Source organism: Aedes aegypti, chromosome 2 (genome assembly GCF_002204515.2).
Source record: "Aedes aegypti strain LVP_AGWG chromosome 2, AaegL5.0 Primary Assembly, whole genome shotgun sequence".
Taxonomy (NCBI): domain Eukaryota; kingdom Metazoa; phylum Arthropoda; class Insecta; order Diptera; family Culicidae; genus Aedes; species Aedes aegypti.
Genome location: NC_035108.1, coordinates 176241508 through 176264899, shown reverse-complemented (window position 1 = coordinate 176264899; position 23392 = coordinate 176241508). Strand labels below are relative to the sequence as shown.

Genomic DNA, 23392 nt, shown 5'->3' with positions numbered 1-23392 from the left:
CATAACTTTTGTGGGTCTTGCACAAACCATGTCACGCTTTACTAGGCGTGAGAATACCGTGAAAATCTTAAACTTGATCATATCTACCATCCTCCATAAGAATAAGTACGATGTTGATTGAGTTTTCATGTATATTGGACACGTGATAAATAGCATACTACTAATCTTGTTATTTTTTGTGGAATCGTGGGTAGGACAACCCTTTGACTGTCCTACCCAGGTGTCTTTGTGGGTAGTGCATGTCCTACCTGTCCTACCCACTTCCCGCGCCAATGCTTCAGGGTAATTATCAGAACTCCGGCAGGTGAATTCCGGCGCACACTTTCTTCGAAGAGAAGAAATTTTCTTCCATAATCCACCAGCAAGAAAATTTTCTTTTTTTCGAAGAAAATACGCGCCGGAATTCGCCTACAGGTCTGAAAAACTTCCCATAAGAGCTGGTGTTCCTCAAGACAGAATTTTGGGACCAATATTATATAATGAGCCATTTTATGGTACGTATCTAATCATATAGTTCATTTTACAAAACGGTAACACTGATGATATTGCTGTTACATTCACATGTTACGAACCCCTTTAAACATTTGACAGTTCAACAGCCGACTAAATTGGTTGAAAAATCTGTCGATTGTTGCACCGACGTATATGGAAGATTAACACAGGGATCAATCGAACCCGAAAATCGGCCGACGCAATTCTTCTAAATACACCCGATTCTGTTTTTGCACGGGGGATGCGTACCGTGTAAAAAAAAGTTTTCATTTCAAAATTTCGAAAACCGTGCAAAAAAGTAACACCATTTTTCTCGACGTTTCATGCAAAATAAGGTTTTGGTGGAAAAAAAATTATGATTTTTTTTTTACACGGGCGTGTAGGTGGATAAAGCGGTATTTTAAGTAAAATCCAAGCAAGTTGACCTACTAAACATCAGATTTCCTTGGTCACCCGATTTGATTTAACGATTAGTCAGTTGATAGCTGTGTTAAACTTCCATTAGCGACGGTGCAACAATCGACCGATTTTTCAACCAATTTAGTCGGCTGTTGAACTGTCAAATGTTTAATGTGGGACACCGCCTCCTGTCAAAATATCATTAATGAAATGAAAAAAAAATGAAAATCGTCTCGATTTACCTGATGCCAAAAATCTTTGTTTGCGGATGACAAGGCCTCTCCACCAAAGGACGAACCCTACGTGTAGTAGATTGCAAAAAAGTTTGGATATGTTTTCTTCATACTTGCAAAAATGGAAGATTTCTCCTAATGCTTCCAAAACTCAACTAATAATATTCCCACATAAACCAAAAGCTCTTTATTTAAAACCTTCAAGTTGACATGTTGTCATAATGAGAGGGTTTCCAATAAATTGGTCAGATGAAATTAAGTATCTAGGGCTCATGCTAGGCAAAAAATTAACTTTCAAAAATGACATTCAGAGCATTTAAGCCAAATGTAACAAATATGTGAAAAGTCTTTATCCCCTCATCAATAGAAAATCAAAACTTTGTCATAATAACCAGCTTTTGATAAAATATGAGTAAAATAAAATAAATTATAATTTTAGACAAAAATCGTTGCAATCTTCTATTGCCACGATTAATGCATTCTATAATTAGGTTAAGTAAATTGAAAACTTTTTTTTCTCTTATAAACAGGTGGAATCAACTCATCTGTAAAATTCTGAACAGCTACGGCAAATGTAATGTAATATGTTGTTAATCAAATTTTAATAAAAGCTTAATTTTGTTTTACCAAATGAGGATGATAGTGTTGTCTAACACAGAACACCTAGATATAGGAAATTAATGTTATGTTTGCAATAATACAAATAAAAAAAATATATAAAAAATCAATACAAAGATAATTTATTTAAGAAACCGTACTTTTTATAATGAGGGCCATTTATCCTCTTGAAAATACCTAGACACACTTAGATTAGATTACTGGGTTCGGTAAAGACCGAAAAAGTCAGTAAAATGAAAATTGAATTTCAGTTGCGAGTTTAACAGAATACCCAAACCCTTAAGCTGAAGATGCATCGAAGTCAAACCCCAAAATTACAAGAACACAAATCGAGAAAAGCAGGAACCCGTTTGGGCTGAAAAATAGATCGATTGATCACTCGCTGGTTGGAACCAATCGACCAGCGATTTCAAAATAAAGATTTTGAAAACTCTAAAAAACCTCTATCGTAATTTTCAAATTTATTTAAGAATACTGAACAGATTTGTATTATTTTTTTCTGGCATTGTATAGTACATATTTTATTTTTTTGATAAATTGACCAAAAACAAAGTAGCCGCCAAAGACATTTTATATGGAGAATGTTGGTCTCCCAAGGAACATTGGAACTTCTTCAAAACTAGATCACCAATGATTAATATCAACACGGATTCTTAAACTATAAGAGTTTTTTTAGATCTTGTGCAAAAAGTGGTAGAAAAATATCAAGAGAAAAAAAGTTATCGCGATTTGAAAATTTTTTTTAGCGGTAAAAAATGAAGCTGCCGGTAGAGGGGTAAATGTCATGCCCGGATAAAATATCTACTGTTGAAAAAGCTAAATTACCTCGCAATCTTTTCCAGGACTGATTAATTATTATCATAAATTTACAGTGTTAATGGGACCTGAAAAGTGAACAGGGGCAAACATTTTAATTTTACTGATACCCGTGATCCATCGACCACACCTTACCCTTTTGGTTATATGGCATCAGAAAACGATTGACAAAATACAAAAAATATTTCATATCCAAAAATTGGCATTTATTTTTTTAATTTATCATACCTTCACAATCAAACTTTTTCATTTTCATTATTTACAAATATTAGGAGATCTAATCTTATTTAACCGTTACATTTATGCATTGTAGGACCTCTTTGAATGATTGACGATTGCGTTTAGGTATTAAAAAATATTAGATATATGCTTATCGATATAAAAAAGTTATGTTTTGATGATTTAATTAGCTATATGTTATAAAACGACTGATGAAAATAAGAAATAAACTCTGACGTTTTGAACATAAAAATATACAATCACTAGAGCGTCGCAATGATTGCCCGCAACATTACGTCTTATTCCGTTATTACAAGCCATCTATTACGCATCACTGCGAAGCGTCCGTATCGAAGAGAAGTGACCAGTGGTCACATTTGATTGAAAGCAATCGTTTATTTCAAGCTCGTCCTGGTTGTGTTGGCTAATACTATTCATATCTGCATCCTTATGAGATATGATCAAGATTCGGGAGTATGTATATAGCCTCTAGAAGTCGGCGTCCAGTGTGAACACATTGTCAAGTCGGTTGGCCATAACACCCCACTTCTGATACTCTCCTACTTTCTTCTCAAAGAAGTTAGTTTTACCTTCAAGTGAAATGAACTCCATAAAACTAAACGGATTCTTCGTATTGTAAATCTGAAAATGTATGAAAACCAAAGTTTAACGTTTGAATCATATTTTGATGTACAATTAAGGGGCTGTCCATTTATTACATAAGACATTTTTCGGGGTTTTTCAACCGCCCCCCCCCCTCCCCCCATAGTAAGATTTTTTGTATGAAAATTAAAAATAAATTGTATGGCGCGTAAGAAATCTCAGACCCCCCCTCTCCCCCCATAAACCCTTACGTAATTAATGGACCGCCCCTTACTTACTTTATCGATGCCCAACTCGAGCAGCAGTCTATCAGCCACGAATTCAATATACTGCGACATAAGGTCACAATTCATGCCAAGCAGGTCAACCGGAAGGGCTTTCGTCAGGAACTCCTGTTCGATCAGGACTGCTTCGCGGATAATCTCGATCACACGTTCTTGTGATGGTTTCTGTACCAGATATTTGAACATAAGACAAGCAAAGTCCGTGTGCAGGCCTTCGTCACGTGAGATCAATTCGTTGGAGAATGTTAGCCCAGGCATCAGTCCACGCTTCTTCAACCAAAAGATGGATGCGAAACTTCCACTAAAGAAAATACCTTCCACGGCGGCGAAGGCTACGACGCGTTCTCCGAAGTTGGCCTTTTTGCTTGAAATCCAGTTCAATGCCCAGTCAGCTTTCTTCTTCACACAGGGCAGATTATCGATGGCGTTGAACAAGTACTCCCTGTGAATGGAAAGCATGTGTAAGGGCGATAAAGACGAAGCGACAGAAACCTGATCGCATGGTATGCTCATTAGCGCATTCTTTTTCTGATGAATGAAGTGCGCAGGTAAATATGAGGTTCAGTATAAGTGCAAGTGTAAAGTATCATATAGACGGCGTGGGTAAATTTATAAAATATTGCATCGTTTAATTAGAAGCGATGTTTTACAGCATCTGGATGTGGATCAGGTTACATAATTACTAGAAAAATGGCAGCACTACTAACCTTTCTTTGGAATCGCGAATGTAAGTATCAATAAGCAGCGAGTACATTTCACTGTGGACATTTTCCATTGCAATTTGAAATCCGTAGAAACAACGCGCTTCGGTGACCTGGACCTCCTGGCTGAAACGTTCCACAAGGTTCTCGTTCACGATGCCATCGGAAGCGGCAAAGAAGGCCAGCACATGTGAGATGAAGTGCTTCTCGCCGGACTTGAGCTTTTCCCAATCAGCCATATCTTTAGAGAGATCGACTTCCTCTACTGTCCAGAAAGATGCCTCTGCCTATCGATTGTAGAACATGTTGTTAATGCTCCGCAGTTTAATGAAAAAAAAACTAGGTGGTACACTTACCTTCTTGTACATCTGCCAAATGTCATGATACTGGATGGGGAAAATGACGAAACGACGGGGATTTTCCTTGAGCAGTGGTTCGATGGAGGGATCGAATGGTGTCTGTTCGCGTTTCTGAGCAGCTGACAACTCATTTTTGGCCAGCTCCTTCGGATCGATAGAACCGCTATCGACTGTCTGCTCTTTCTCGTCCTGGTAGTCCATCTTTTGGGCCACGTTAGCACCGCTTTCGGTTAGAACCTTACGGGCATTCTGCAATTCAATGTAGGAATACGTGATGAAATAGGAATGCACTTTGATGCACTAAACTAGAAATAAACTATCCGTACACTCCACACAAAGCCAACGACATCGACAAAGGTACAAACATCGCGAAACGAAAATGGGTAATAATTGTGGTGGGGAAGTGCACTTGCTTCTAGGCGAAAATCTAAGCTGACCGTAGCATCTCCCGCTCGTTGTCTCGAACGCTTTGGAGGCATGAGTACGAGAATACATACATGCACTAGGTAGTTGTCATTGAGGTAGGTATAGGAAAAATGTTAGTTGTACGCAGAATCGGCTATCAGCTGATTATGGAAAGCAGTGACAATCAACCCGACTCACATACTTACGCCAAGGGATCGCTGAATTTCAGATTTCGAAATTCTGAAGAAAAAACTGTGAGGATGAGAATGGGTCACAAATTCATACATAGGTAAGGACTGTTCATTTTATAAAGTGGACACCTTGTGCATGCTATATCTTTTAAATTTATAAATTAAATTGCAATCGGTTTTCTGTACATCGTACGACTAATGTTGTGCAATGTTGTGCAATGTTGCGATAATAAACAAGCCACCAAAATAATTAAATTTCACACGAATAAGCAACAACGTTTAGAACTGTCGGTTTTTGGAGGCTATCAATATCAATGATTGTAAGAAATTGGCTGGAAAATTCGACAATCTATATTTCTATTTTCAAAAAAGGCTTGTTCTTCGAAAGCATCATCAATCACAAGCCTGTTGAAAAATATCAAGTTATTTTTGTATCAACAATTTTCCAGATAACATAAATCATTTTTCATCGTTTTTTAGGAGAAAAATATTTTATAGAGTTGTTTATTTAGTATCCACGTCACATTTAAAGCACAACAGAAAAACAAATGCTTTATTTTCAAGAGACTTCTCAAAGCACAATGAAAATTATCAAAATTGGCAACACTGGCAATGAAATTTAATTAATTTTTCATATATTTTTCTCATAATTTGTTATTCGTAGATTACCAGTTGAAATAATTGGAGAAAAGCGTTTACAAATTGCAGTAGACCGGTAAATGTGCGTATACAGTGCTATTTTTCGAAATGTTTTACCACAATTACATAAAATTGATGATGATGTTTGATGTCATGAGCGTAGCCATTGTCCCAATAGCAAAGCCTCCTCCTCTCCAGACAATAAAAACAATATTACAAGGATTTTTCTTGTGTTTGAATTATTCAAAAATTGTCTCCGGCGCTCGTATTTATACAACAATTACGTCATGATAAATTGGAAAATTTATTGAGTCCACTAAACAATCAGCCTTTTAAACACTGTGCCGAAATTATGCGAAAGTTTTATCAAATCTGTTAGGAAACTCAAGAAGTTTCTGTCAAATATATTGTCAGCAAAATATTATCATTTAAGTAATTAGAGAAAGCTCCTCGTTTTCGTCAAGAATTCCTATCGGGATTTCATTTAGGGGTGATCGGGGCAATATGGGCCGCATAAGGAAAACGTCATAAAATGCATAGCAAAACAGCAAAATCTATCTCGTACTTGAACTACATCATGTGTTCTTACATGTTACGTCGATAATTAATGTTAACATTGACTAGAATTTTTTTTGAAACGTTTTTGAAAACCTTGTTTATTTGCGTGTTCACCAACCATATGGGCAAACGCATTATGAGCCACCCAACGGGGCAGCATGAGCCACCTCATTCAAATATATGATTTTCATTGGAAACAATATAGAGAACAGCTGATCATAAACTGTACAATATTAGAAAGGAAATTTTATTAAATTTGCTTGAAATTATTAAATCTAGCGCCTTTTTACAGATACATAACACATAGTAGACAGACCATGTAATTCTAGTATTAAATTGTGACACTTGGTTCAACTTATTTTCTAACGAAGTGTTCCATTTGTAATGGTGCACAAAGATCAGGGCTGTTAAATGTCATGAATATCACGTGACTTTGACATTTGAATATCGCCAATATCATCGTTCACGCAAACAAGTTTCGTTGGATAATCTACCGAATCCATGGTAGAATTAAGAACTGCACCAACGATTTTCAACCGACTACAAAAATCTGTTAAGTTTACTATTGTAGTGATAGCTGTGCGTTCGGAAAACGATGCACGATCAAAAACCGAATCGATTACTGTCGATTTCATACTATTACATCAGGTTGAGCCGATGGGCTCGGATTCAATCTAGAGTTAAATAAACGATCAGTTAACTCTGATACTCTGAACTGTAAAGATCGCTCTTAATATTTCTTAGCATATATCACTTCGTCACATCTTCAATAAGTTTGACCCTTTATCACACATACATAAAAGTGTCGACGAGGCGGATTAATTGTACCAATGCGTGCATTATTTGAATTTAATCGGCCAGTGTGATTTTGATATATACATCTATTAAAATACTTTAATATTGAACATTTTTAGGGAAGATTACACGAGGAGTCTTACCGGGTTCCTTTGTTTAAAAAAATATCCAATATTAATCTAAATCACGTGCACAGATTCCAAGTAAATCCGGTAAATTGTTCAGCATAACAGTGATTGTTGAAGATACTGAGTACAGTGGCAATCGTCTGCACCATTTTAAATATAGCAGCAGTGCGTATATTCGGTTATTCATATTAGGGGTATTCACTTTAAGTCGCGTAAAGTACAGCTCTGCGTAACTTCATCAATGAAAAGTTTCAAATGAAATATTCCTTTTTTGATTCGGTGGAATGTCAAATGAGATATTTATAATCTAGTTGTCTATGGATCTAGGCACTGTTAACGTCAAAGCTTCATTTCAAAACATGATGTTCCTATTATTTCAGCTCGAAAGTGATCATTTTTCGAGGCATATCCAGGTTGAATTTTGCCATTTCGTAACTCCATAAGTGTTGGTGTTAATGATAGAGGTTGGCGCAACAACTTCTTTATCGAAAACAGCGAAGTTGGATGATTGGAAATTTTATGATCAATGCAGCTGGTTCCGGATTATCGGCGATAATCAATTGTCTAATATGTGGTGGAAAATAGCCCAGTAGTTCATATTACCTTGAAAGCAGTTTTTGACGACCGCATGAGTCGATTAGGGGAAATGCTATGCCCGACTCGAGAACTATCGCACTGCATTAAGTATATGATATGAAATGGCCAAGCTATGCCCAGAGATTTTCTCTGAACAAATTTCACGAAACCCAACATGAATGCCCTCGACCCAGATCTAGGTATTCAATCCTGATACATATGGTTCCGTATCCAGATAGAGGTTTTCTATGGCCACGTGAAGTTCTGGTTTATGGTGCATGCCCATCTTGCTTCCAACTGATTATCGAAACTTAAAATATTTTCTCCGTATTTATTTCAACAATAGAAAATAATGACATTTGTCAGTTTTCCAAAGCGTTCTTGGATCGATATGCTGTTGAACTTGATCATCGCGAAATGTTTCATTTGTAGCTTACGCAATGTCTTGAAATATTTAGGATAACCAATTTAGCAGGACTTACGCAGTGGTTTACGCTGTTAAGTGAATACCCCTATTGTCTAGTGTAGCTAATGCAATAGTGGATATCACATGAAAAGAATCATTGCAACAATAGTTATTTATATTCTGCTTGCCCTGTGTGTGCTTGCTATTGTGCTTTTGTTCTTACCCTATGTGATTTTTTCCTTTTTTTTCTATATTGTGTGGCCATTGGACAAATCAAAATTCGTTTAAATTATGCTAAAAGTACAAATACATTAAGTATATCAATAATTTTAGTTTACATTATGGTTTCCAGAGCTTTACTATTCATCAATAGCTGTCACAAGAGTATTTTTACGAATTTGAATCCAAAATAATTTTTATCATGACATCAATACATACATCTTGTTTATACTCAATGAAACGTAAAGAGATATACAGTGAATATGACTACTTATTCAAATTTATGGAACCATTAGTGGACTATTATAGGTATGCTAGTGATTATGAACTCAACTCACAACCGGGAACCAGTGAAAAACCGTTAAAATGCTCGCACACTGTAATGTACAACCTAATTCACAAAAAAGTGCAAACTATGCTAAAGCTGATTAGCAACCATAGTGACACAGATAACTATCAGGAAAGGATACGACAAACAAATAAATCTTTATTATGGCGAAGGCTAGAGTGTACTGGAAATTTTGGAACAATAAAATGTTTAACAATGAGATGCTCCACCTTAGAAAACTGTGCTAATTGTTTGATCTTTTCAAAGGCGGTGATGTCAAAGGACAAGGAAAATCTATCATGTTTAATTGGACAGATAAAAAATTATATCGACAACTCAAATCTAAAAAGGGAGAGTATTCCAAACTTGCATACAAGTTTACATAGGACGAATTTGAATGATCCAATCGAGGGCAAAATTGTGAATAGACTTTTTTTTTTTTGTTTTTTTTTTTTTTGTATGGTATTCAGTTGGAGCTGCCTGACAGCTTAACTTGTCAAGGCTGAACCCTCGGTCTGGCTTTTGCCAAGTTTCCCCTCTACCAGGACCAATACTCAGACGGACTAGGCAATGGCGCCCACATGAACACTGTTTTTTTATTAGTATTGTGACGTGGTAGTTTTTGAAAAGTGCCCATATTCCCTTGCTTCTGAGAAAAGGAAGCATTGTGAAAATCAACAGCTCCATCAGAATTTGTTTGAAATAGTTGTGTAGTAGTGTCATTACTAATACTGTCTAGTCGAAATGGTTTTGAATAATTTGTCATTCAAGTGCTATTCTGATTACTCCTGTCTTTTACGTAAGATTAGAGTCTTAAATGTCAATTGTCGTCAAGTTTTAACAACATTAGGCTGTTTAGTAGTAGTTCTAGTTAATTTTATTTTTTGTTGTTAAATGTGTTTATTGGTCATTACGTTCATATATCCTTAAAGAAAAAAGTCGCTTTCCTTGTCTGTTCAACAATTTTTCGAAACTAGCAAGTGTACCCTAATGATCGATCTCAGCGTCTTACTTTCCATAGTCATTTTATAGTGAATATTGAAGAGTAAAGTTACCTTAGGCTTCTATTACAGTCTCCTACATGCTTCACTTTTCGGTGGCAAACGCAATGCTTCACAACGCCTACTTTCTACTTGTAAATTTTGCGAAAATGAAGCTGGAATTAGATTATTTATACCGCTGTTACAAAAGAGGTATTTCTTATTATGGCAATGTAAAAACCATATTAAAATAAGATTGTCGCCACTTATTTCTACTCAGTGAATCTACTAGTCATTTTCCTAAGAGTTCCTATGTATTCCCTACGTCGTATATGATAACGATGTATCTAACTAGCTAATAGTAAGAGTGGCTACGGATCATTCTGGTTAGCTAAAAGCAAACTGAACGTCACCAATAGTATTAATGTCCACTTCGAATAGATTAATTATTTGAAATGGGCATCAATTCTATCAATGACGCAGAATGTCCGTTGGATCACATCCGAGATATTATTGCGTCTATGCCATATGAATTATGACGCGGCTTTAAGCAAAAAGTGCCAAAATGTGATACCACCACTACAGGTTACGCCTTTGGTTTCCATCATATGGGCTAATGGATTATGCCCTCAAATCGCGGCAAGGTCGCATAACCAAGGGGAGGGAGGGCAAAATTGTGAATAGACTTGTGACTAAATTTGAAAAACTATTATATAATGAAGAAATGTGGCTGATCATGGCTAAGTAATCCGAATTGGAATGCAATAGAGTGATATTAATTCTAATGAAATTAAATAACAATGAAATTTCGTTAAGATTATTGGTACCAAATGGTAAATATGTGTTTCGTTTAAATATAAACCAGCTAAAAATGGCTTTTATAGGCAGGAAACAAGGGTTAAGTTCGAAATCAAGAAGAAATTATGTAATTATTGAGATCAGTGAAGTTGCTGAGAATAATATGTGTAACAAAATAGTTAATTTAAAGTGCTACAAATGTAGAATTTTGTATGTGTTGGTAGAGTTAGCTAATGCTAACAATAATTTTTGGTGTGGTGAGCAGAATATAAAGTTTAATTTAGATAAAAAAAAGCCTAAAGAGAGAAAGTTGAAAATTAAAATGATCACGGATTTATTTTCAAATTTTGTTATACGTTACGAAGCTATTATTTCAATATTGCGAGTAGAATTGTTTTTATACAATAGTCCTTTGGAGAGTGTGTTGAATTTAATAAAGACAACATGTGTAGGTGTGATTAGAATTTTACGGAACAATATTCATGAGAAAAAACAAGTTGAACAAATTATAAGTGAGATGGTATTGGTGCAAATGCATGTACAGATAGGAATAGTTTTTGTTCAAGTGGAAGGATTTTATCCTACTAACATTTCTACAAAAATATCAAGGAGCTTAATGTTTGTGAGGAAGTGTAACAATTTACATATGTTATGTCAAGATGTCGATCTACGATTTTTAATAGTGTTTTCCAAAGATGATATTTATAATGGCACTATTATGAACAACAAATTGACCGCAATCGAATACAGTATTTCTCTTCAAGTTATTAACATGTTTCGCAACGAGATATTCCAGATTCGTGGTCGAAATATGAGTGCAAGGGCGCATCGAAAAACAATCACTCATAAGCAACCTTACGTGATGTGTGATCTACAGAATACCTCAAATGTAATTTTAGCTGTCATAAGGTTACAAGAAGAAATGTCGAAATATGGAAAACTCAGATGCAAAAGAGAAGAAATAGCACCGGAAGAAAACAATTCTAATCATGACCAACAATCAAGAATGAAAGCTTTCAAATTATGTTGCTTTAAATGTGTAGGGATCATCCAAAGCTATTTTATTTTTGTGTTCTATTCAGTTGATAAATGTCAAGATGGTTTTAGTTCATGTTTTAAAGGGGGAAGAACTGTAGTGATAGCTGTGCGTTCGGAAAACGATGCACGATCGAAAACCGAATCGCAGGCTCGGATTCAATCTAGAGTTAAATAAACGATCAGTTAACTCTGATACTCTGAACTGTAAAGATCGCTCCTAATATTTCTTAGCATATATCACTTCGTCACATCTTCAATAAGTTTGACCCTTTATCACACATACGAGCATTTTTTTAAATTATCGGACAGGTTTGGGCCGGAGGTTCTCCGATTTGCATGAAATTTTCACCAGAGGTAGAGCTCGTGGATACATGAGCAAAAGTGAAATTCAAAAAAATTATAGTGGCCTATTTTCCCGGAAAACTCTAGATGAATTTTCACGATTTCCCTATATACCTCAAACTTTGAAAATTCATATCTCCTGAACTATGCATCGTAGAACAAAAGTTTTTTAGTAAAATCGAAAGGAAATTTTCTCAGCAATCTATTAAAAATATAAAAAGAAAAACATTTCTCGGAAAATTTTTCACCATGGAGAAAATTGTCGGAAAAATAGCGAAAAAACTATCGTCTGTATCATTAAATTTTTTTTTTGTTTCATCAATCCATACTCTAACTTTCGTCCATAGACGCCAAAGTGGTATCTTTTACCGTTTAGGCGACAGAACTGAAAAACCGATGACCACCCGCACGCTTCCCATAGGAAAATGTGTTCTATTGTGGGCCTCATAACCGTGCGCTAACGGCGGCAGTAATTTACACGCATTGTAAGAGTAACACAGTAAACCATCCTTTCCTTTCCAGTCAGAAGAAGCTTTTCGTCAATCGGACCACTCTCCATTGGTCAGTTGGATGTTTTGTGTGCCCTTCATCAGCAACGTTATTTAGTATTAAAGCTAACAGCCTCTATGAAAGCCGCACGGGAAGTTCTTGTTACAATCAATCATTATGGTAACGTTTGAAGGATCAAATCTCAAGATCCACTTTCTTTGAAAACTTATGTTAATATGTTGTTATGTACAACGGACGGCAAATCAAGCGAACGGCTTCACTTTAACAGATTTATTACCACTGAGAGGCAGCATGCCTACTCGGTGGAGAAACGAAAGAAACTACATTCTTACAAATTCAATGGGTGCGCCTTATATAGGCGCACGATACGGCCAGACAAAACATACAATAATTATTCATTACGCGCGTACGCTTCTCAATACAGTTTGACGCGCTGTTGGGTTGGCGCCAACTGTAGAGGCTGCACGCTGACTGGCAGTGGAATATTCCACAGCAGCCATCAATGGAACAATAGATAGTGTCCCGGAGTGTCATACAGTTTATTGATATTATATACATGCAAATACTATACTATATTCTTCCAAGGAACAATCAGAATTTATGTCAAATATATCACTTTGTATAGAAAACCAAACTGAAAATTTATTCGCGCGCTTTTAGTTAATTATCTAATCATTTGATAAATTGCACAAAATTTGAAAAAAGCAAGAAAATTACAAATAGCACTTTATGTATGCATAAATATCCTCTTTGCTTGGCAACTATATGATACAGAGGGTCAAGCATAGGAAACACTCACTCAGTTATTGTGTTTCCCTCACTCGCTTCCACACACAGTCGGGAGCGAGAAAGCCGTTTTTTAACCAAGCCGAACGTTTCAATTTCCAGTGCCCATTCTGCTTCTTCGGCGAGCACTAAGCGAAAAAAAACGGCATCTGATCAGTCGAATGCAATACCAAAATTCGGACAAAGGACAAACATTTGAAAAGGGCCCAAGAGGTCTTGAGCCTTTTTCCAGAAACGTTGCTGTTGAGCCCTTTTTAGCCCGCCCACGCAAAATAACCCCACAATTAGAAATATTGGTGTTAGCTCTTCCTGATAGTGGTATTGGTGAGCGTAATCGAGTTGAATTGGGTTTAACAGCGGCCAATGTCGATATGCCCTTTTGAAATGTTTGTTTAGGAATGATTGTTTACATTCTGATTCCGTTCGAATGGCATTCGGGTTTGAGTGCTAATGAGCGTTCACTGACTGGCAGTCCACACCACGGAATGATTCAGTGAGTAGGAATCCTCTCAGTCAGTTCAATGCATTCGGCGAATGGATGCTAAGTTCATTAACTCGTGCCTCGCAGATACAAGTGTATTGGTATTCACTTCTCTTCGCGTTCCTTCCGATTGTCGCTTTTACACAATCGGTTTTGACGCTTTCATGCTACACTCCGCCTAGGACGGTTCAGCTATCACTGAATGTTCGATAGCAGCAGATTTTTTACTATTTTCCATCGCTGGCGTTCGGGTGAGTGAGTGAATTTTCCCATGCCTGCTGAGGGTCAGTTCCTATTACCAATATTATTAAATGTTAGGATCGTTTTCAATTAAAGACTGTTGGTCTCAATAGTAATGGTTACGAATAAAGGACATACAAAACACCCAACAGACCAAAGGAGAGTGCTCCGATTGACGAAAAGCTTCTTCTGACTGGAAGGGAAAGGATGGTTTACTGCGTTACACTTACAATGCGTGTAAATTACTGCCGCCGTTAGCGCACGGTTATGAGGCCCACAATAGAACACATTTTTCTATGGGAAGCGTGCGGGTGGTCATCGGTTTTTCAGTTCTGTCGCCTAAACGGTAAAAGATACCACTTTGGCGTCTATGGACGAAAGTTAGAGTATGGATTGATGAAACAAAAAATATTTTTTTGAAAATTTTTAATGATACAGACGATAGTTTTTTCGCTATTTTTCCGACAATTTTTTCCATGGTGAAAAATTTTCCGAGAAATGTTTTTCTTTTTATATTTTTAATATATTGCTGAGAAAATTTCCTTTCGATTTCACTAAAAAACTTTTGTTCTACGATGCATAGTTCAGGAGATATGAATTTTCAAAGTTTGAAGTATATAGGGAAATCGTGAAAATTCATCTAGAGTTTTCCGGGAAAATAGGCCACTATAATTTTTTTGAATTTCACTTTTGGTCATGTATCCACGAGCTCTACCTCTGGTGAAAATTTCATGCAAATCGGAGAACCTCCGGCCCAAATTGTCCGATAATAAAAAAAAATCCCCATACATAAAAACTATAATTGTAATTGTATGTTACAAAAATCTGTTAAGTTTACTATAATCTGGTGAAAATCACTGAGCAGTGCAGTAAATTTGACTATGTCCATAGTAGCATCCACTACAAAGTATTGTATTTCAATCCGTGACACCCACCGTACAACACAGTGTGGTCAAAAGTATGATGCTAAACTTCTCAAATCAAGAATGTTTCTAGTCAAAAATACTACAACTCTGGTTAAATCAACAGAAGAAATTTTCTTGTGTAGTGATGTTGACTATGTTTTGGTAGAGTTAACAGATTAATGTAGTCGGGTGAAAATCGTTGGTGCAGTTCTTAATTTTACCATGGATTCAGTAGTTTCTTTTTTTTTTTTTTTTGTCGGTAGCGATAGGGGTAGTACTGGCACTCTTAATCTGCCCTAAGCTCCTTCCCAGCATTTGCTTTTACAAGCCTCTATTGCGTTCATCACACAGACGTTCCTAAGCAATGTTGCTCAAATGGTCACTGTGTACCCTAGCAGCAATCAGCCCTTACCGTAGTTTTGCAGTCTAGTTGTTTAGACTACTATCAAACTATGATAAGGCCTGAAATGCTACTAGAATGGTTAAAGTGAAGAACGAAATAGTTTTATTAAAAGGTCCTCATTCCCCATTTAATTTCATCACTCACTATCGTCACTTTTATTTTCGACACTATCACTTATTTCACCGATTATCACTCATCAACATTCGTAATACACTTCAGATATACTTTCCATTATATCACTTTTCACATCACACCATTTTCATATAAATTCATTGTTATTAGCATTTACCATCTGTTAGCATTACTAAGTAATTGAAGGATATTCAATTTAAATGTTTCATTATTTTTGTTGCTGTAGAGTCATTACTATTCAAACTACAATTTAGCACTATCAACAAAGTTACAGTAAAACAAAATCACTTCGATCCATTTTTCTACACTCGCTGTCATTATTAACACTTTTATCATGCATGTTTGAAGAATTAGGCAATAATGTTTATATTCAGAGAAATGATTGCAAACTGTATTATGGCCTTTATTAAATTAGTAGAGTTCACATCATTATACATAATCATTATTATATTTCTAACAAAACTATCAGAATCACTTCCAATTTCATTTTCAAATTTTCATCACCATAGATTGTATTATAAACACACCATTAGCACCAACACAATCACTAAATTTAATAACAACAAGTGTTACGCGCAGTTCCACCAAACACCCATTCTTATGTTGCATTATAAAACGATTGATCACACGTTAGCTTCGAAACTTAACAACCATTACTGATTAGTACAAAGGATGCTACAGCTCGTGGTAAACGAACTGAACCATCAACAACCAGCACTGGTTTATAAGTAACTAATGAGCCCTGGCGGTCCCTCCGTTCGAAGAGGACCTGATAATATGCCGAAACATATTAACAGATCCTCCGCCTGAATGCAGCCGTTTCATGATAAATCATGAACCGTTAGAGGTGTGCCAAAGTATTGGGAAGGTGATATGTTTCACAGACGGGTATTATTATGGTGCACCTTCTACTTTGGCACCGTCAAACCCTGTGATCGTGGCCAGGGACCATGGATTCAGTAGTTTCTACAATATAATTCATTTCAGTGTTCCTAGTGGAAAAAGTAATCGGGAAATATGTTTCCCAATGACCTTTTCCGAATTACTATCGGCTGCCAATATTTGCTAATGCGATACTTTGCATGTGAGGGTGCTATTTATGTATGTATTTCTGGCGTTACGTCCCCACTGGGACAGAGCCTGCTTCTCAGCTTAGTGTTCTTATGAGCACTTCCACAGTTACTGAGAGCTTACTATACCAATGACCATTTTTGCATGTGTATATCGTGTGGCAGGTACGAAGATACTCTATGCCCTGGGAAGTCGAGAAAAGTTCCAACCCGAAAAGATCCTCGACCGATGGAATTCGAACCCACGACCCTCAGTTTGGTCTTGCTGAATAGCTGCGCGTTTACCGCTACGGCTATCTGGGCCCCTATAGGCATTTATTTTTTCCAAAATTTTGACATTTAACAGCACTGACCAAAGTAAAAAAATATCTAGTAAATTTTCGCAATGCATTTTTATGTTCAAAACACCGTTATTATGGCTTAAAGCTGGGTGGCTCATATTGCCCCGCCCCTTCACTTTTTAAAAAATATTCAGTTTTATAAAAATGTTGTTTAATAAAAAATCTAATTTCGCGAACGAATATTTTTACGAAAACGTGAAACGAATATTTTTACGGTTTTTATTGTGGTGGCTGTTTGAAGAATCCTCTAGCAGATCATAATAACAGTAGACATAAAAACACTGTTTTTGAAATCAAATTCGGGGTGGCTCAGATTGCCCCTTATGTTCATATTGCCTCCATTGCCCCCATTGCCCCTATATTCCTCTAGATATTTCTCAAACGTGTTTCTCCAATTATTCCTGACTTTTTTCCATAAATTGTTCTTGGGAGTACATCTAATTTCTCCAGAGATTCCTCAACAAAATTGTTAGGTTTTTTTTTTAAGATGCTTCTTAAATTCTTCCATAAAAACCTAATTTAGTATGCCAAATCTCTGCTTGTATTAAATGAGATATGCACAGTGAATTTCATGAGATCTCGAGTATCATAAAATCGTGTTTCGTTACTAAGCAATCTGACAATTTGCTAGTTAAATCATGCTTAAAATTAAAAAAAAAAAAAAAAAAAAAAAAAAAAAAAAAAAAAAAAAAAAAAAAAAAAAAAAAAAAAAAAAAAAAAAACATTGGCACAGTCGAGTTCATGACAAAAAAAAACTACACGGAGAGAAAACCATGTAGTTTGAAACAACAACAAAATGGTTGAAATTCAATTAAGTTTTAGTTGTTTTTACCTGTCCTTTTGTTGAAATGAATTGAAGTATTTTGTTAAAACAAATTATTTCCCTGGGTATTTCCAAACTAAAATGGATGTTTAATTCTAATCAGGTTTTTGTTGTTGCTAACAAATATTTTTGTTGTTTTTAACAATTGTTTGCATTGTTTTTACCACTTTTTGGGTTATTGAAATCACCCCCCAGCAGTTTCTGAGTATTGAATTTATCTGGAGATGAAAAGCCATGCATTTTGAATATATAGTGCATACTCGTTAACATTTGTTCCCCAGTAAAGTTCAATCAGGTAAAACCATTTTTCACAAGTAGCCAGTATGAAATTCGATAAATATTTAACTATTTCTTCCTACTTCCTACTAGCAATTATATTGTGTTTAAAAGAATCTCTGGAGTTTTAGAGAATTCCATAACAATTGCGTCACGCTTCAAGGAGGGGGTAGAGCCAAGCGTGACAAGCCTTACTAAATTTTCGGAGGACTCATACAAAAAGTGTGACGAAGGGGGGAAGGGGGTCGAAAAATTTGAAATTTAGGGTGACGTAACCTGTGTACCATCCCTTATTTCTGTTTTATCAGTCATGCCTTCATTTGAATAAGTATTTGTAGGTTAATTGACAAATAATAAAGTATGTATAAACACATCAGAGAGATTTTCAATGAATAACAAGAGAAAAAATAAAAAAAATATAGAGAAACTACCAAATACTCGTTTTTTTTCAAACAACGCATCAGTTTATTTCAAACTGTATTTTGTTTATTTCAAATCACTCCTTTTGATTGAAACAACCTAGATAATTGGTTCAATTCGCAGCTGTCAAAAAAAACAACCAATGTTAAGGTTGTTTAAAATCAGTTTTTTGATGTTTTCAACTCACTTGTTGGTTTGAAAATAATATTGAATCTTAGTTCGTTGATATGTTTTGATAATAATCATTTGTTTGATTGTTTTAGCAGGTCCGTCCCACTCGGGCTCAGATTTGGTACCACTTCTAGTACTGCATTTGGTCCCTCGGTAGTGCAAAAGGTACCCAAGTTTGACACATCGCAGTACACTTTGCACGGCATTCTAGATTACCTTATGAGCCATAAAATGTTGGGCAACTGCAAGGGACATGGAGGTCTTTAATGTGTCTTTGGTTTAAGTGCTACTCTGACAGGCCTGGTAGCGAGTTACTTTTTTCGGCCTGGTCACTAAAAGTCACTATTTGCAACAAAAAGTCATTAAAGTCACTTTTTTTCAGAAAAATGGTCACTAAAGTCACTATTTTCGTGATCTAATGATAAATCAACGTCTGGAGCAGTTTCTCAAACTTATATAGCAGGACAATAATATTTTACTGGTTTTTATTACAATCGATCTTTCCTCACTCGATATTCAGTATTTCGATGGTCCCTTGGATTGCATTTGCACTTATTTTGTGTTCTACAACTTATTACCTCCCTAAGCTCGATGGTTCCTTCAATATCGAAGTTGAGTTCAAAGTTGACTGTATTCTAATACACACTGTGTTATCGATCAGCACATTAAAGTGTCTAGGGAGGAAAGGATTATTTGCTAACTTTATGGAAGAATTCAGGTGAAAATTGCACAAACAATTTCTGACAGAATATCTGGAATTTTTTTGTTAGGTTTTTTTTTTATAAAAGTTCTGGTTAAGTTTTAAAATTTAAATGTCGGTTTTATTCCTGACAGATTTGCTGAGTTTATTTAGATACATTTTTGGAGAAATCAACGGAGAATAGTCTGTAACGGAAGGGATCTTTGACCTACATTTTGAAATAATTTCAACAAAAGTCTTCCAAGAAAGAAGCCTGAAACTTCTCTGAAATTTCAACCAAAAATAATGACTTAAAAAACTAATTCTGTAATTTATAAAGAAATAAATTTAAATATTTCACAAGAAATTTCAAGGAATCCGCCAGACATTCATTTGTATGTCAAGCTTACCCTTTTGTCTTTTTGTTTATCAAAAACAGATATCGCTTCGAAGCTACCATGTGAGTGAGAGTAAGGGTTAAATTTTGAATACATTTTCCGTGTTTTTTTTTCCTCTTCTATTTTTAAAATCTTGATTCTGCCGGGAATTTCACAAGCAATGTAAGGAACGCTAAACAATCTTCCTTTATCATCGCAAATTTACTCTTCCTAAAATTTAACAAGAAATGCATAAAGCATTTTTCTAGCAATTCGTTCCGCAAATCTGGCATATGAAACAGCTTTAATGAATTTTGGAGAATAAGTTTGACATTGCCATAGTATTTCGCCATAATTTCGTTGAATCTCTAATTTCCAGGAGATTTTCTCTACTGATTGGAATTCGAGATTTAAAGTTTTTGCGTGTACCTAGCTCTGCGGCAAGATTCACCACATTTTTTGGCATACTCTGGCCGTTGATGATGTTTCGTATCTATTGTTATTCGATGAAGTTTTTTTTGTGTACCTTTGAAGCAATTATCTGCAATTATTATATGAACTCTTCTACTTTTCTATATGCGCACTAGACTGATACAAATTTTGATTTTTTTTTTGCTCCCCTATGCTTAAACGGCGTAAATTATGATGGAAATCATTTTCCCAAAATTTGATGTGATTTGGAAGCAATTTGGTTGAGCACACGCCATTTATGAATTATAAGGAAGTTACTATGGAAAAGGCAAACCTTTTGTGTTCAGTCCGCTAACTGCTCGTCATAGTAATCTATGGAAAAGCGAACAAACTTTTCTCATGTGAAATCTTGTCAGATGCAACTTTACCGAAGATCTCATTTTGATGGGACGTAAGGATTATTTGTTGTTATTGATAACAAAGTCTAAACCATGCTGAGATTATCATTCAATTAGTTTCAGAGCATCTTTGATCAATTCTTACCGCCAGGAGCACCACTGTTGCCTGCAGAACAGTTGGTTAAGCATCCTACGTGCAAACCCACTTTATGATGATGAATAACAATTTATCCTGACGTCCAATCAAAATGTGATCTTCGGCAAAGATGTAGCTAGAAAGATTTGACATGAGAAGAATTGGTTCGCGTTTCCATAATATAATATGACGAAGTGATATAGGGTTGAACAGAAAAGGTTGGCGTTTCCATAGTAATCTCCATATTAACTTCAAATGACATGTGCACAGTCAAATGTTTTCCGAATCACTTCAAACTTTGGGAGGACACTATTTACCATAACAAAAATCATTTAAGAATAGGTGAGCCAAATTTTAAAAATTTGCATCACTCAATGCGCACTTGTCATGGGTTAGGTGTGAGTAGCATTTTATTGCTATTATATTGGATAGATAAATAGCTACAGGTGGCAGTTCATCAATAACAAAGCATGGATAAATAAGAACAATTAAAGACATTTTTTTAGTAGAATGTTTCATATTTATAAGTTTTGTTGAACTGATTTACAATCAGTACCCCATACGGATATGAGACAGAGTGCACTGAATTAGGCAGAGAAGATAAATACTTTCAAGAATGAACTTGATCACTGGCGCGCAACTGGTGCTGCTCCACGTAAATATCTACCTTCGAGCATTCCACTAACACACATGCTTATTGCGAGTCGGTTTGAATGTATATGATGAAAAACTAAACTTTCCACAATTCATGTTCTTTCTTGAACGCCAACATGTTATCACACACTGTACATATTTACTCCAACGGCCAATTACATGCTGGTCACGATTGTTTAAAAAATCTATAGTGCTATACCGTATCGATTCGAAAAGTCCGGATACTTCGAATCCCGGACATCGGCCATAATTCACCAAAAAAATATTATTTCGATGACCTTCATGCATGATTAATGTAGAAGACGTATCAATAATGGATTCTAAATGAAAAAAAAAAAACGGAATTTAGTCCACAAACCGTAAAAAGGCCACTGTCCGGTTCAGCACGGTAATTGCTAGATAAACGAATTACAGAGTTGCAACACATTAAGGTTTATAGTGATAATGTGATACAAAGCTTCATAAAGACAATAGACTTAAAAGGAGTTGGAAATTAGACGATTTGAAACTTGCTAACAATAGGTACATAAGGTAAAAATGTACTTTGAGCACGTCCATGATGCTTTTTATTGTTTTGATCGAATTGTCTAAAACTGCAATAAGATGCACTTACGGTGCATTATGTTACAAAATATGAGCCCAGTAGTTTTCGAAAAATCTTTTGCGCTAAGTGCATAAAAAGTTCCGAGAATAAAAGAAATGCCTTTCATTAAAATTCCAGCAAAAAAATGTCACTAAGTTGTACGTGTATCTCCACGTAAGCATTCAAATATAGAAAATGGAATCGTAATAGTATTAGTTCGCTTAAAGTCTTTTAAAATCGATGAAAACATTTATAATAAAATTTCTGGCGATTTTCGATGATTCAATCAAGTTTATTTGTAAGGACCGGGTCCTATTCTTGTAATTGTAATTGTAATTGTAATTTAATTGATCACGGTATCCTATCAGTGTACCCTTTTTATTATTCTTGACTTTTACTTTTAATTCACTACCGACAGATTTTTTAAAAGCTACTCAGCTCATATTTGGCCACAATATGCATTGCATTGAAGTGTTTAAAACCGCAAAATTTAAGGAGATTCGGCCGAGAAAACCCTCCATGCCGACAAGAGAATCATGAAAGTGCCCAAGTAGTTCTTCACCCTACCATACTGCCGCCCAACCATTTTGGCGCGCTTTTCGTTGTCCATCAATCATGCAAAATGAGGAGCCAGCATTGCAAAAAATACACTCCACTAACCTTGATGGAAATCTTTTCCATGTTTTCTGTGATGTTTTCCTTTTCCAAAATGCGAGACATGATGGATTATTAGGGAGTCGGTATTAGTTCGTCACTTGGTATATTTTACTAGCAAATTGTAGTTTTAATTTACACTAATGGCCGTACACCTTTGCCTGCAGCGTACAGGGAAACTATCACAGAACCAAATTAAGATAGGTCCACACTAAACGCGATCGTAACTTCAAATGAAATGGACTTCGATTCGATCCGATCGAACTTCCCTTAGCTCCGGAGGAAAAGTTTTAGCAAAAAGACCGGGAACGCAAAAAACCGCGAAAATCGGAAAACCAACACTGCAGAGGGGACTACGAAGCTGCTGATGTTTTCTTCGGTTTTCTGTGAGAAAAACAAGGAGAGATATATTTTTTGCTTTTTTTTCACGCACACGATGACAGTTCCTTACGAGGTTTTCCATAAGTGCGAGTGCTTTGTAAATCTCTTTCTCTTTCGTAGTCGTCGTTCGTAGTGTGCTGCGTGCGAAGGAAGATGTCAAAAAATGGTGTCGTCGGTTTGGTCGAAAATCTTTGAAGGAATTAAATGCACTCTAAAGTAAATAAATAAATTTATTTATTAAAATTACTCGCATAACTTGTGTCTCGCCCTAAAAGCCATTGGTAACGGAGTGTAATGGGTAGTATCCACTTCGTAAGTACTGTGCAAAAGGATAGGACAAAAGTAATGGCCAAGAAATACTTCAGCTGTCCAAATTACTTGAGCTGTATCCAGTTGACAAGTAGAGCGAATGTTCTTAACGTTTCATAACGCCT

General features: G+C 35.8%; 1 protein-coding gene across 2 annotated transcripts; it reads right to left on the bottom strand.

Moving 5' to 3' along the window:
- Positions 1-2757: 2757 nt before the first annotated feature.
- Positions 2758-22881, bottom strand: LOC5573705 (ribonucleoside-diphosphate reductase subunit M2). 2 transcript variants are annotated; one of them, XM_001654699.2, is made up of 5 exons: positions 22584-22881; positions 4722-4973; positions 4372-4652; positions 3659-4106; positions 2758-3419 (listed from the first exon to the last, which is right to left on the bottom strand). In XM_001654699.2, exons 1-5 carry the CDS (start codon positions 22641-22643, stop codon positions 3267-3269), a joined length of 1194 nt encoding a protein of 397 aa, XP_001654749.2. In that variant the 5' UTR covers positions 22644-22881; the 3' UTR covers positions 2758-3266. The 2 variants fall into 2 exon arrangements, with proteins under 2 accessions (XP_001654749.2, XP_021698924.1); XM_021843232.1 differs by lacking the exon at positions 22584-22881 and adding an exon at positions 5051-5218.
- Positions 22882-23392: the final 511 nt, after the last annotated feature.

What these genes read in the sequence shown, in the direction of transcription:
- LOC5573705 (XM_021843232.1), bottom strand. Translation starts at nt 5,203, where the DNA reads ATGCCTCCAAAGCGTTCGAGACAACGAGCGGGAGATGCTACGGTCAGC. An exon ending in TTTGGCAGATGTACAAGAAG is followed by an intron (nt 4,653 to 4,721) that starts GTAAGTGTACCA and finishes TACAATCGATAG; the next exon opens with GCAGAGGCATCTTTCTGGAC. An exon ending in TCGAGTTGGGCATCGATAAA is followed by an intron (nt 3,420 to 3,658) that starts GTAAGTAAGGGG and finishes ATACATTTTCAG; the next exon opens with ATTTACAATACGAAGAATCC.